Raw genomic sequence first — 13,643 nt, 5'->3', positions numbered from 1 at the left:
TGCCTTAATTCCTCTTAAATTAAACCCTATCAGCATATGTTCATTTACCTTAAATGAAGTAAGACAATCAATTTATACTTTTTGATAACTCACCTTTCACAGCCGATGGGTTGACTAGATCCTTCGAAATAACAAAAGGCACCCCCCTTCCGAACTTGTCCTGTCTGACCAGCTCTCCCGTATCCCTTGTTACCCAGTACAAAGACGATTCAAACACATCCAGCGAAATCGGATGCTTCAGATTATCTCCACGAAGTATAATCTTCCTGTTAGATCCATCCTGCCTCATCGTTTCAATCGTATTTAATTTAGTATCAGCCCAATAAATAGCATGATCCATTGCTTGATCGATAACCAATCCAGTCGGATGACGAATATTTTCAGTCACAATTGGTCTTCTCTTACTACCGTCCATCCAAGAGATTTCGATCTTCGGAGCGGAGCCAGCGTCTGACCAGAACATTTTGCCCATCTGAGGATCTAATGCCAAAGATGTAGGGCTTTCAATACCAGCTGAGACTAAAGCGCGTCTGTATCTTCCATCAGTTCTGGCAACCATGACTCTTCCGCGAGGTTTAGAGCCTGTTCTTTCGGCTTCAGTCCAGTATAAATTATCACCAACGTAATCTACTGCCAAAGCGGTGGGTTTGGCGTTTCCTTTCATGTTCAGGTCTTGGGCGAAGCCGCTTTTTACTTGACCATCCAAGGCGTTGATCATGTATGATCGTTTGATGGTTTTGTCGTAACTGTCTGCCCAGAAGACCATTTCTTGGATCGGGTCGTAGTCTAACGCTTCGATTCTCTTCTCGGAAGAGATTACTTCGAATTCTTCGTTCTTATCTTGGACGAATGCTCTGATTTCTGGGCCGTTGGCGAACATAAGAATTACTTCATCCTCGATGGCTTTGCACACGCCTGATAGACTGTCGGCCAATCTGTAATGGATAATTTGATTTAGGTGATAAAAATAAATGAAAATACCGAAACAAAACACAGAAATTTTAACTCTTAGTCTCTTCAAGACTAGGCTCTATCTACCCCGCAAGGGAAATAGACGTGAAAGTATGCTTGGAAGATCACAAGAAACAAGATGATAATCACCTGAACCCGTCTCTACAGCTGCAAGAGAAGCTGCCATTGATGTTGGTACAGAGTTGGGAGCAATGATGGGTGCCCTGGGTACACTCGTCCACGTCGACACACTTCTTCTTGTCCTGGGGCGAGATGATCCAGCCCTGGAAGCAGGTGCAGATGTAGCCGCCTCCGGAGGATGTGAGGTTTGTGCAGAAGTGTTCGCAGCCGCCTGGAAAGATATAGTATTGCTTGAGAAACAGGTAAATCTTAAATATTCATCAAGAAATTCAAACTTTACAATTAAAAGCAAAGCGACTCCCATCGGATCTCCGCTAACTTTGCAGCTAAACAACCCTCATTGTAAGAGCATCAGTAAGTATTCAAACTAATGTACATAACTTCGAACATAGTCCTGGCCGAGGTGGGATTTGAATCTGTGCCTTTCTGCGCATCACGCATTTCAACCGGGCACCTTACCGATTCGACCACACGCTTTTTGATCACGAAGCTCTCTTTTCAACGAATAGTCTTGACATAATTTCTTGAATGGTTAATTTTGTACTTTTCTACTTTGATTTTTTCCTAGATTGCAGTCTTAAGCAGATCCCTGGTCCTTCTCAAACATGATTCATTAGGGACTACAAAAGATACATCTTTTGGCTGGTAAGCTTTAGATTTATGAAGCGAAGTCTTGAATCGAGTAGAGAATTAAGTGTAGAAGATTAGTTACGGTTTTAGTCTAGCTTCTTCGTCTTCTTAGTCGAACACTCTTGTCAGAGTGGTCGTGCTTGCGCAGACGAGGTACATGGAGAGGTGTTCGGCGGGTCATATTCTTTCCCGAGGACTGTTCTCTCAGTGATAGTCTAGCTTCTACATACATACATAAAATCACGCCTCTTTCCCGGAGGGGTAGGCAGAGACTACCTCTTTCCACTTGCACGATCTCTGCATATTTCCTTCGCTTCATCCACATTCATAACTCTCTTCATGCAAGCTCGGCGGTTTCGGGTACTTTTGACCTGACCCTTTACCAGGACGTCCTTAATTTGATCAAGATACGTTCGTCTAGGTCTTCCCACACCGACCTTTCCCTCCACACTCTTCTTGTATATCTGCTTAGTCAACCTGTTTTCATTCATCCTCTCCACATGACCAAACCATTTCAACATACCCTTTTCTATTCCTGTAACTACATCTTCTTTCACATAACAACATTCCATTCTAGCTTCCAATTAGAAGTAAAACCTGACCTTTATCCATGTGATCGCAAGTGTGCGTATGATGACATCCCAGTTCATCGCTGGCGTCTCCACAATCGTCGGCGAAGTCGCACAGCTGTGTTCTATCGACACACTGCTTGTTGGCGCATTGGAATTGAGTGTAGGGGTCGCAGGGTCGCGCCCGGGCCGCGCACAAAGTCATGTTGTTCTCGTCTGAACCGTCGCCGCAGTTGTCTATGCCGTCGCAGACTTGGTATCTATGGTAAAGTAGAGGGGCATTAGTAGAAACTGTCTTATAGTTAAAACGGAGAGAATTTGATTTGATTGTAATTAAATGAATCTAATTGGGTCATCGATAAAAATCGATTGGCCTTAATTTGAAGGGTTTGATTTTATTGCTTTATTCTCCTCACTGTAATATCATCAATTAGAAAATGTGTAGCTCAAAAGATATCATTGGTTGATGAAAGTGGTAATATTCTACGTGGCGTAGCGGTAGTACGCTTGTGACACCGGAGGTCCCGGGTTCGAATCCCGGCCAGTACATGATTAGAAAAGATCTTTTTCTGATTAGCCTGGGTCTTGGATGTTTAATCTATATATGTATTTATGATAAAATAAAGTATCGTTGAGTTATTATCTCGCAGTACAAGTCTCGAACTTACTTCGACGTTAACTCAATCTGTGTAATTTGTCCAAGTTCAAATATTCTTAAACTGCAAACTGTCCCCACCCCAGTAAGTAAAAAAAAAAACAACTGAATATCTCACCTCGGCACACATCGATGGTTATCACAATGGAACCTCCTCAGAGTATCGCAATTAAAGTTGGTGCAGATAGACGCGGCCTCGTCTGAGCCGTCTCCGCAGTCGTCTGTTCCGTCGCATAAGTCCGATTGAGACACGCACAAGTTGTTGCCGCATTGGAATCTGAGAAACGTTAAAGAAATTAGTATCATGTTGTAACTTGGTGCATTATTTTACGGGATCATCATTAAAAGACTGAAAACAATTAATCCGTTGTTAATAAGGTAACTCTTGGACGAAACTTTTTGAGATTTCTTTTCGAAATTTGGCATACAGATTCTCGTGGGGTATCAAGACTGGATGATTCTGTATTTATGATCTTTATAAACAAAAAAGGACATTGCCATGCAACTGTTGAAAAATAAAAAGACGCACGGTGAAAAAATATCAATGCAAAATAGAGAAACTCACCTGCTTTCAGGGCAGTATTTTCCACCGGGGAACCTCGGCGGGCAGCCGATTTCGTCCGACAGGTCGCGACAGTCTCTGTCTCCGTCGCAGCGGAAGTAGGCCGCGATGCAATGACCAGATTTACACTGGAACGTTCCATTCTTGCACTTGAAACCACCGCATTCCATCTCATCAGAATTATCACCGCAATCGTCTTCGTGGTCGCAACGCCATCTAGACGAAATACACTTTCCATTGCCGCATTTGAACTCTGATTCTGAACACTCTCTGTATTTGTGCTGGCAAGCTGCCTCGGCCTCGTCGCTGCCGTCACCGCAGTCATCAGTGAAATCACATAACCATTGTTTCGGAATGCAACGCTTGTTCTCACAAGTGAAGTCCGTTTCGCTATTACAAGCTGGACAATTGTCGGGCAATTCGTCTGAGCCATCTCTGCAATCGTCTTTGCCATCGCAGAACAACCATTTCGGTATACATCTGTAGTTGGATTGTCCAGGACATCTTCTCCAACCAGTAGTACAGTTTCTCTGCCGGCACATATACGCTGGTTCGTCGGAATCATCGCCGCAATCGTTATCGAAATCGCACATCCACAATTTCGGAATACAACGTCCGTTCTTGCATGAGAATTCAGTGTCAGGGTTACAAGGTCTGTTGTGGCACATGGCCGGGTCTTCGTCACTGTTGTCCTTACAGTCTGTATCTCCGTCACACTTCCAACTATCCAAAATGCAACGCCCAGATGATTTGCACTTGAATTCGAGGAGTGGACATTCGTGAGAACATTGAGCTTCATCACTTCCATCGCCGCAATCATCAGTGCCATCACAAATAGTGGCAGCTGGTGTACAATTTGTGTTCTTGCACTGGAACGATCCGGCACGACAATGTCTAACCGGGCAGGTATCCGGTTCGTCAGAGCCGTCCATACAATCCTTCTCGCCGTCACATTTCCAGAACCAAGGTATACACTTCTCATCACGACCATTGCATCTGTGTTGCCCGTCAGTACAGTTAGCGATACAAGTCTTCTGGTCCCGCGCTAAGTAGAATTGGTTGGGGCAAGCGCATTTGTATGATGTGGCACCTTCTTCGCCGTAACCTTCGATGTTCAAGTAACTTGATTCATGAGGAGGCGCTATGAGGCACAGATGAGAACAGCCTCCATTGTTATCGCCACATGGATTCGGATACGGCAGCTGCCTCAATGGATGAACAACATGAATATCGTAAGGCCTGTGTGTAGTATTTCGCAAAACTGTCAAATTCTCACCAGAATGTTTGTTGGCTTTGCTTATAGCCTTCAAATTCCAATCGGTCCAATAGATTTCATCGTCAAATAGACTAAGAGCGAACACGTGAGGAACTTTACTCCCGGACAAAACGACATGTCTGTGCCTGCCTTCTAAATCAGCTGATCCAATATAATCTAAATGAGCATCGGCCCAATAAATTCGATCGGTGAAGTAATCTATTGTCAAAGCATTCGGCCATGCAATGTCTTGTTCCCAATTCAAGATAACAGAGAAATTGGAACCGTCCATTCCCATTTTGCCGATGTAAGCTTGCAAATGCCATGACGTGAAGTACAAATATCCAGTGCCGGGGTGGACTACTATAGCTCTAGGATCAGCGACTCCAGTTTTCAATGTTTTACGTCTCGTACCGTCTAACTCTGAAACGTCCAAGTTCTTTGAATGTCTGTCAAGCCAGTAAAGTTTCCTTCCAATCCAGTCGATGGCTATACCTTCCAGAGCGTGAGAATCATGTCGTATAACGACTTCTTTAGTAGGATTCGGATCCGTGTAATCAGATCTGTAGATGGTCTTAGCAGATACATCGGCAAAGTACATCTTATGCTCTTGGAAATCGAAATCGATGGCAACTACATTCATAAGGTCTTGATGAACTAAATTGTACATTGATGCGTCAGTAGACATGTTTCTGACATAATATTTATTGGTAAAGATGACCCAAGCACTTGTGTTGTCTTTACGTTTGCATGTGTGTTCGTCTGCTTCTCTTTCGTAAAACGGTTCATTGCATTTACAATAGTAAGATCCTGGTGTATTTGAGCAATATTGTGAGCAAACTCCTGGCGTTTCAACACATTCGTCAATATCTGCACATGCTTTTCCGTCAGGTAACAATTTGTATCCTTGGTTACAATCACAGTAATATCCTGTAAGCGTATCAACGCATTTATGTCCACATTGATTGATTTCAAGTTTAGCGCATTCGTCGACGTGACAGTGAGCCGGTTCGTCTGACTCGTCAGTACAATCAGCAACCTTATTACAAACGAGACGGTTATCAATACACTGGTCATTATTACACTTAAACTGTCCTGCGGGACAAGTTTTATTGTTTTTGACACAACCAACTTCATCTGAATGATCACCACAATCGTCTTCTCCGTCGCAGCGGAAGTGATTTCTGATGCACTTGAAGTTTTGACAGGTAAACTCTTGTTCGGAGCACTGTTTGTATTCTTTGTTGCACCGTTTTCCTTCATCAGAGCCGTCTCCGCAATCGTTATCGTGGTCGCATACCCAGCCTTCATTGATGCATCGTCCATTGTTACATTGGAACTGATCTTCGGCGCAAGGAGTGGGCGCGGCGCAATGATGTATTGTTGAATTTTCGTCAGCTCCATCAATACAATCGGGATCACCGTCGCACAACCATTTTCTTGGAATACATTGAGCGCGTCCCCAGAATTTATTCTCCTCGCATGTGTACTCAGTTTCAGCGTCACATTTCCTTTCGTTGCATTGATGCCGGTCGTCTTCGTCGCTACTGTCCAAGCAGTCGTTATCTCCATCGCAAATGTAGATTCTGGGTATGCAATTGCCATTGTCACAAGTGAACAGATCGCCGAAGCAAGTGCGTCCTTCTGATCGGCAATATTCCGGTGGCTCATCGGCTCCATCTCCGCAATCGTCATCTCCGTCACAGTACCAAGTGGCAGGGATACAACGGTGGTTGGGACAGCGGAAGCTGTTTTGTGGGCACGTGCGTTGCGCGCAATGTAGCGGATCCTCGTCAGAGTTATCGCCGCAATCATTATCGCCATCGCAAAGCCAGTACGGTTCTACGCAGATATTAGTCTTTTCACATTTCAAGTGGTTCGTCGGGCATGTAGTGTTACGCGGGCATCTTTCATGAGTTTCGTCTGATGTTACATTGTCCTTACAATCATTGATTCCGTTGCAGACTTGAGACATTGGAATGCATCGAGAATTGAGGCATGTGAATTCTCCTTCAGCGCAAGGTGGGTAAACGCAGCCCTCCTCGTCAGATCCGTCTTTACAATCGTTCTCATGATCACACTTCCAAGATTTGAAGATGCAACGTCCGTTGTTGCATCGGAATTCGTTCGGAGAGCAAGAATGGTACGCGCAGTAGTTGCGGTCTTCATCAGAGTTATCGCCGCAGTCGTCATCACCATCACATGACCACATTCGGCTGATACATTTTCCATTCGCGCAGAAGAATTTAGATGGATCACATGAAATATTTTTGGCGACGCACATTCTTCCTTCGTTAACCAATTTAGTATTATCATCACAACGGCATTCAGCTGTATTATTTGGAGCCGGATGGCAACTTTGCGCGCATCCACCATTGCTGATACTGCAAGCATTAGCTTGGCACAACTGTCGTTTCTTACTGTAGACGTGTATATCTCTTGGGGAGTCTTCTAAACGTTTAACCATTTCAATCATATTAGCTCCCGTGTGTTTTTCAGCACGGTAAACACCGCGGAGTTGCAAATCCGTCCAGTAAATGTAATTTCTAAATACAGTAATAGCGAATGGATAAATTGTAGCAGAAATCAGGACTTCTCTGTTTGATCCGTCAAGTTTTGATCGTTCAATCTTTTCACGTACGGCGTCGCTCCAATAAAGCATGTTTTCATCGAAATCTATTGTCAAACCACTCGGTTGTGATAGATCTTTATCTATGATTGCTTTCTTTAGTGATCCGGCCATAGTGGTTCTGTAAATCTTTCCAGAAGTACCGAATCTGCCCCAATCTGTATAGTATAAGGTTCCGTTACAAGGATCTACAACGATAGCTCTTGGGCGTTCTACTCTGGCGATCATTACTAATTCACTTCCATCTAAATTCATGGCGAAAATGGAATTATTTGAACTATCAGTCCAGTATATCTTCTTTTGCGTCCAATCATAAGATATACCTTCCGGATTGATTCCTTTGTTTATTATGTTTTGTATTGCGGTTGGATCGGGGTTATTTGCGTTCATCCAACCGATTCTTGCCCACGGTCTGATTTGAGTGAAGAATAATTTGTTATCTGCATAATCGAACTCAACACCGACAACATTAGTCAGGTTTCCTATAGGTTTGAATGGCACTCCAGTTGATTTAGGATCTAAGTTTATACTACGAATTTCTGTTCGAGTTGTGAAGACTAGGTATTCGTCGACTGTTGTACATTTTTTGTTGTTACTAGGATCTATTTGGCCCGTCGAACAATCGCATTTGTAAGTAACGCCTTTATTTGATTCAGGGGGATAACTGAAGCAAAGCTGTTCACAGCCTCCATTACCGAACTTTCTGCAAGGATTATTCTCGTCTGTAGGTTGATTGTTTCCATCAAATATAACAATATCCCTTAGTTTCGGTAAATTAGTTCTTAACTTCTCTGGCATAGATGTGTTACCTGGTAATTTTGAGGCTTTGTAAATAGTCTGTAGATTTCTGTCGACCCAATAGACATTGCCTGTGTGAATAGCAATTCCCATTGGATTTGGGAGGTTAGACCGAATCAGTTGTCGATTACCGCCATTGTAGGAGATCTTTTGTATTTGGTCTAATTTGGAATCAACCCAATAAACGTCGTGGGTCAACATGTCGATAGTCAAATCTCTAGGATTAGATATACCTGAGCTGACCACTGTCTGCCAATTAGAACCATCAAGGTATGCTTTCCCGATCCTTGGGTATTGACCATAATCTATCCAGTATAGTAGTCGTTTCAACGGATTCACAGCTAGTTCTCTTGGAGCGTCCATTGTTGTTTTAACCAACACTTTCCTATGCGAACCGTCTAACCAGCACATTTCTACGTAATTTTCATGAGGGAATACATTGGTGAAGTAAAGATTTCCAGCCACCCAGTCAATAGCAAGCCCTCTAATACCATTGCTTCCAATACCATCACGAATAACATGTTCCAATTCGGTACCGTTTGGTCTGATTCTGAAAATTCCGTTCCATTGTCCTCGATTGAATTCAACCCAGTATATGTAGTTTTCAGCGAAATGTACATCAACGTGTAAGATGTGGTGACCTTGTCCTGTCACAGGGACCATAGCTTCAGCTGTAGAATCTAAACTGTATCCTCTAATAAGATCCAATTGAGACACCACAGCGAATGTTTTGTAAGGAACGCAATTAACTTCATTTTCTTTTCTGTAACCAACTGAGCATGCGCAAACTCTTGACCGGCCATCACTTGGTATACAAATCTGTTCGCATCCCCCATTTGCTGTTGCGCACGGGTGATGTATCATCTTCCTCTTTTGGTATATTGTCAACGATTTCAAATCGCTCTCATTGTCCATTATAGTTTTGATGTTATCACCATTAGGCAGGTCTGCTTTGAAAATCTTTTCATGGCGTGGATCTAAAACAAACAATCTTGAGTCTAGTACTGCAATGACTTTAGGATATGACATATCGTTAGCTTCTGTAAGGATAGTCTTTCTATCATTCCCGTCTGTGTTAACGCTGTTGATGCTAGCCGGATATTGAGTGCTGAAGTAAACGATTTTCAACTCTATGTCTATAGTAATAGCTTCAGGTCTTTCAATGCCATCGACCAGGATGACAGGATTAGAGCCGTCCATGTTAGCTTTCCCGATTTTGGCGGGAACACCGTAGCCACCTTCGTCTGACCAGTATATTTTTCTGAAAAACAAATACAAACATTTTGAACTTAGTATGAAATTTTGATTATTTAATTCATCTTGAGGTGGAGAAGATATACATACATGTCTATATGCAAAATAATTATCTTTTTTTCAATTAAATATAATTATTTAAGATATGATTTTTAACAATTATGTCCAATAAAATATAGCAAGAATTAATGAATTCATTCAACATATTTTATTAACAGTTTTGTCGGCCTCTGTAATGCAGCGGTAGTGCGCTTGTCTGTGACACCGGCGGTCCCGCGTTCGAATCTCGGGCAGGACATGACGAGCAACGAACTTTCTCTGATTGGTCTGGGTCTTAGATGTTCATCTATATAAGTATTTACTATAAAATTTAGCACCATTGAGTTAGTATCTCGTAACACAAGTCTCGAACTTACTTGGAGGCTAACTCGACCTGTGTAATTTGTCCCGTATATAAAAAAAAATTAAACTTTTGGCTTACCCTTCCGTAGGATCCAGTGCGATTCCTTTGGGCTTGGCGACAGAATCCTTCTTGCCATTGTTAGCCAGGACCACAGACCGGTACTTCACCTGATGAACAAGTATACACACTAAATTACGTCTTAATCTCTTACGAGAGAGCTAAGAGTCGCAAGACTCAAAACGAAGTAATAAATATATGAACATATTTTCCGTTTAAGTTGAGGAGCTATTCACTTCATATTTGACAGTTAAATTTATTATTAGTATTTCTGCAGAAAGCTTTAACAGGCGCATGTATGTATTTCTAATAACCACGTTTTTGAGCCTTTTGGAGTGGAAACCTTGGGTATGTGGGGTCTATCAGCTTTTAATTTTCTAAGAGACTGATCGAGGTATCCCATGACCTTCTGAAAACTAAAACTTTTTAGGTCAAAGAATAAGCATTGCCATTCAATGTGGCAATGCAGCCAGCCTTCTGGGCACGCATACTATATATATATATAATATATATATATAGCTCTTAATGTCGTATGGTTCCGGCACCAATAAAAAAAATAGGACCACTCCATCTCGTTCCCATGGATGTCGTAAAAGGCGACTAAGAGATAGGCTTATAAACATGGGATCCTTTTTTAGGCGGTGGGCTAGCAACCTGTCACTATTTGAATCTCAATTCTATCGTTAAGCCAAATAGCTGAACGTGGCCATTCAGTGTTTTCAAGACTGTTGGCTCTGTCTACACCGCAAGAGATATAGACTTGACCATATGTATGTATATATCGCTCTCCTAGTAATAGAGGGGCACAATTCAAAATTTTCCGTTTTCGACTTTTTGTGATAAATCGGCCCAAAACAAACAGTTCTAGCACCACAATTTAATAAAAAAAGAATAAAGGCTCAAATCAAACGAGCGCTGAATTTGTGTCTCTTTCACACGGAGGATTTCCTCCCGTCCTTCTTCCCGCGAAAGAGGCCCATTTAGTAAGGCGCCAGTATTTGTGCAAGCATCACGCCGCGCGTGGAAGCCAATTTCGATTTAGGCCCGTCTATCATGAATAATCTGGTAAGTACTACAAATACTGTTTGTACTACAAAGGCTCATTTCGATTAAGATCCGTTTAGTACCAAAATAGTTTTCGATTTGTGGAGTTATTTCAAATTAATCCCTTACTATACAAACATAGTAAATATTTTTCGTAAATATATCTGAATGATGCCATGTACCACTAAATTGTAGGAATTAATTAGGAGCAGATTTAAATTTATGTCTTTATATGGTACATTTTCTTTAATTAATTTCAAAGTTGGGTACCTACTCAACTACTTTAATATAATTTCTAGTTTCAATTTCATTTTTAATTTAAATATAAAATGATATACATATATCACTATTCTTACCTAAATTTACTATTATTGAATTAACAAAATAATAAATATTGAAGATATTTTTGAATTTATTCAGTAAATGAACTATGATTATTTTCAGAATATTTTAAGAAAAGTCGCCGTGTTCACAAAAAATTTTGAACATGCTAAATTCGTCGATTCCACCGCCTCGAATCATACAAAAAACTACAGGTTCAAAAGATAAGGTTGGATTTAAAATTATTAGGCATTATTATTTATCATACATTTTGCTTATTTATAATTTTGTTATCCTTATTTGGTTGAATTGGATACACCTACCTGTTAAAAAATCTTGAAAAAGTTGAGCAAGTGAAAGAGTTTGTATATCTAGGATCAAAGTTTACATCAGATGGCAAGTGTGATAGTGATATTGAAAGGAGAGTGAACGCGGGGAACATGGTGAATGGAGCTTTGCATGCCTTTATGAGCAGTCAGAAACTATCCAAAAAGGCCCCGACATTAATGTATGGGAGTAAACGTTGGGTATGGCAAAAGAAGCACGAAAGCAGAATAAATGCAGTGGAAATGAGAGCGTTAAGGAGTATGATGGGTGTGAAATTGAGTGACCGGATAAGGAACAGGGTGATAAGGGAATGTTGTGATGTGAAAGAAGATGAAGTTACAGGGTTAGAAAAGGGTATGTTAAGATGGTTCGGTCATGTGGAGAGGATGAATGAAAGCAGGTTGACTAAGCAGATATACAAGGAGAGTGTGGAGGGAAAGGTCGGAGTGGGAAGACCTAGACGAACATATCTTGATCAAATTAAGGACGTCCTGGTAAAGGGTCAGGTGAAAAGTACCCGAAACCGCCGAGCTTGCATGAAGAGAGTTATGAATGTGGATGAAGCGAAGGAAGTATGCAGAGATCGTGGCAAGTGGAAAGAGGTAGTCTCTGCCTACCCCTCCGGGAAAGAGGCGTGATTTTATGTATGTATCTGTTAAACATAGATTCACCTATCTGTTTTTAAGACACTGATTTTGATGCGATTTTTTACGTGAATGCTACTTTTAAATAGTTCTGAACCTAATAGAACTATACGTTGAGTGATATGCTGCAATCACTGTCTCTTTTTTTTCAGATTTTAACTCAGATATTATTGAAAAACAGAATATTCCTTTATGTAGTCCGCCAAAACATGACGACACAATATCTAATAGTCTTGAAAAATTCAATAACTCTGATACTACTCCCAATATTCTCGTAACTGACACCACTTTAACTATTGCATCTACATCTATGAGATCAAGGGCATCTTCTACTCCAGCTCGTCGTCTAGTTCCAGCAGCAGTAGTAGTAGTAGTTCATCATCCCGTAGTGGTACACCAATAAATAGAGAAAAATCTGTAACACCTCAAGACAAACAACCTGAAATTCAGATATCAGATTCACCTTCAATTTTAATAATATTGAAACGAGGCCTGCACGTCGAGCCCCTGCAGTAAATTATCATGTTTCACCGATAAATTCTGGAGAAAGTGAGGTCGATCTTAGCGACAATGATCCTACCTATAACCAAGGAAGTAGACCACGTTTATCAACCACCACATCTTTGTCTTCTGCAACAGAAACCATAGCTGAAGTGTCCACATCTAAGAAATTAACAAGAAAACGTAAAGCCGACCCTACCAAGTGGAAGCAGAATCAGCAAAAGATCAAACGAAACTTAGGAGAAGCATACACATCTACTAATACCAAAAAACGAATTCTTGCTCGGGAAATGAAGCCACCATGTACTCAAAAATTAAAATGCAGTGAAAAAATTAATGGTAGTAAAAGAATTGAATATTTTAAATCCTTCTGGGCATTAGGAAGCCTTCAACTCCAACGTATTTTTATTTTATCAAGCATATCTTTTGTTACACCTAAATATAAATACACAAATGCAGAATTGTTTGATTGCTTTTTGGTTCTTTTTAAGAATAGGTATTCGCTTTTTTTAATATTCTTTTTTATTTTATAAGAAATAAAGAAGTTTCTGACGCATTATTGTTCTTTTTTGGATGAGTAAAATTTTTGAAACTATAAATTTTTGTAAAAATGTCGCATTTAAACTTATTTAATGTTAGAATCTATGAGTAGTATAGTCTTATTTTGAAATAGGACCTTTAAATGTTTTAAACTGTTATATTAAAAAGTCGTAATTCCAAATTTGCCTTAAATAAATACAGACATTAAGTATAATAAAGGCCTAAATTAGAAAGTTAATTTTAATTAAGCTATATTTTACTTAAATTTAAATATGCTAAAAAAATTTGCTTATGATTTTGTTGTAAACTTACCTGCAATAAAGTATACAAAATTTCAAAACTCTAGCGTTAAAAATGGTAAA

General features: G+C 40.6%; 1 protein-coding gene and 1 long non-coding RNA gene across 2 annotated transcripts in view; one reads left to right on the top strand and one right to left on the bottom strand.

The window, feature by feature from the left end:
- The window catches only part of LOC106133652 (low-density lipoprotein receptor-related protein 2), a 272,030-nt gene that overhangs the window by 4,884 nt on the left and 253,503 nt on the right, over positions 1-13,643 (bottom strand). Inside the window, exons 21-26 of the mRNA XM_060946700.1 lie at positions 9,926-10,014; positions 3,512-9,451; positions 3,065-3,223; positions 2,325-2,551; positions 1,102-1,303; positions 94-935 (exon numbers count right to left, since the gene is read on the bottom strand). Of these exons, the coding sequence (XP_060802683.1) occupies positions 94-935; positions 1,102-1,303; positions 2,325-2,551; positions 3,065-3,223; positions 3,512-9,451; positions 9,926-10,014 (7,459 nt within the window). The remainder of the gene's footprint in view (positions 1-93; positions 936-1,101; positions 1,304-2,324; positions 2,552-3,064; positions 3,224-3,511; positions 9,452-9,925; positions 10,015-13,643) is intronic.
- Positions 10,711-13,286, top strand: LOC132902275 (uncharacterized). Its single transcript, XR_009657073.1, has 3 exons — positions 10,711-10,969; positions 11,393-11,498; positions 12,393-13,286. It is a non-coding gene; the product is annotated as an uncharacterized LOC132902275 (long non-coding RNA).

Source organism: Amyelois transitella, chromosome 11 (assembly GCF_032362555.1).
Source record: "Amyelois transitella isolate CPQ chromosome 11, ilAmyTran1.1, whole genome shotgun sequence".
NCBI classification, from domain to species: domain Eukaryota; kingdom Metazoa; phylum Arthropoda; class Insecta; order Lepidoptera; family Pyralidae; genus Amyelois; species Amyelois transitella.
Note: the sequence above shows the minus strand (reverse complement) of the source record. Positions and strands in the feature narration are given on the sequence as shown.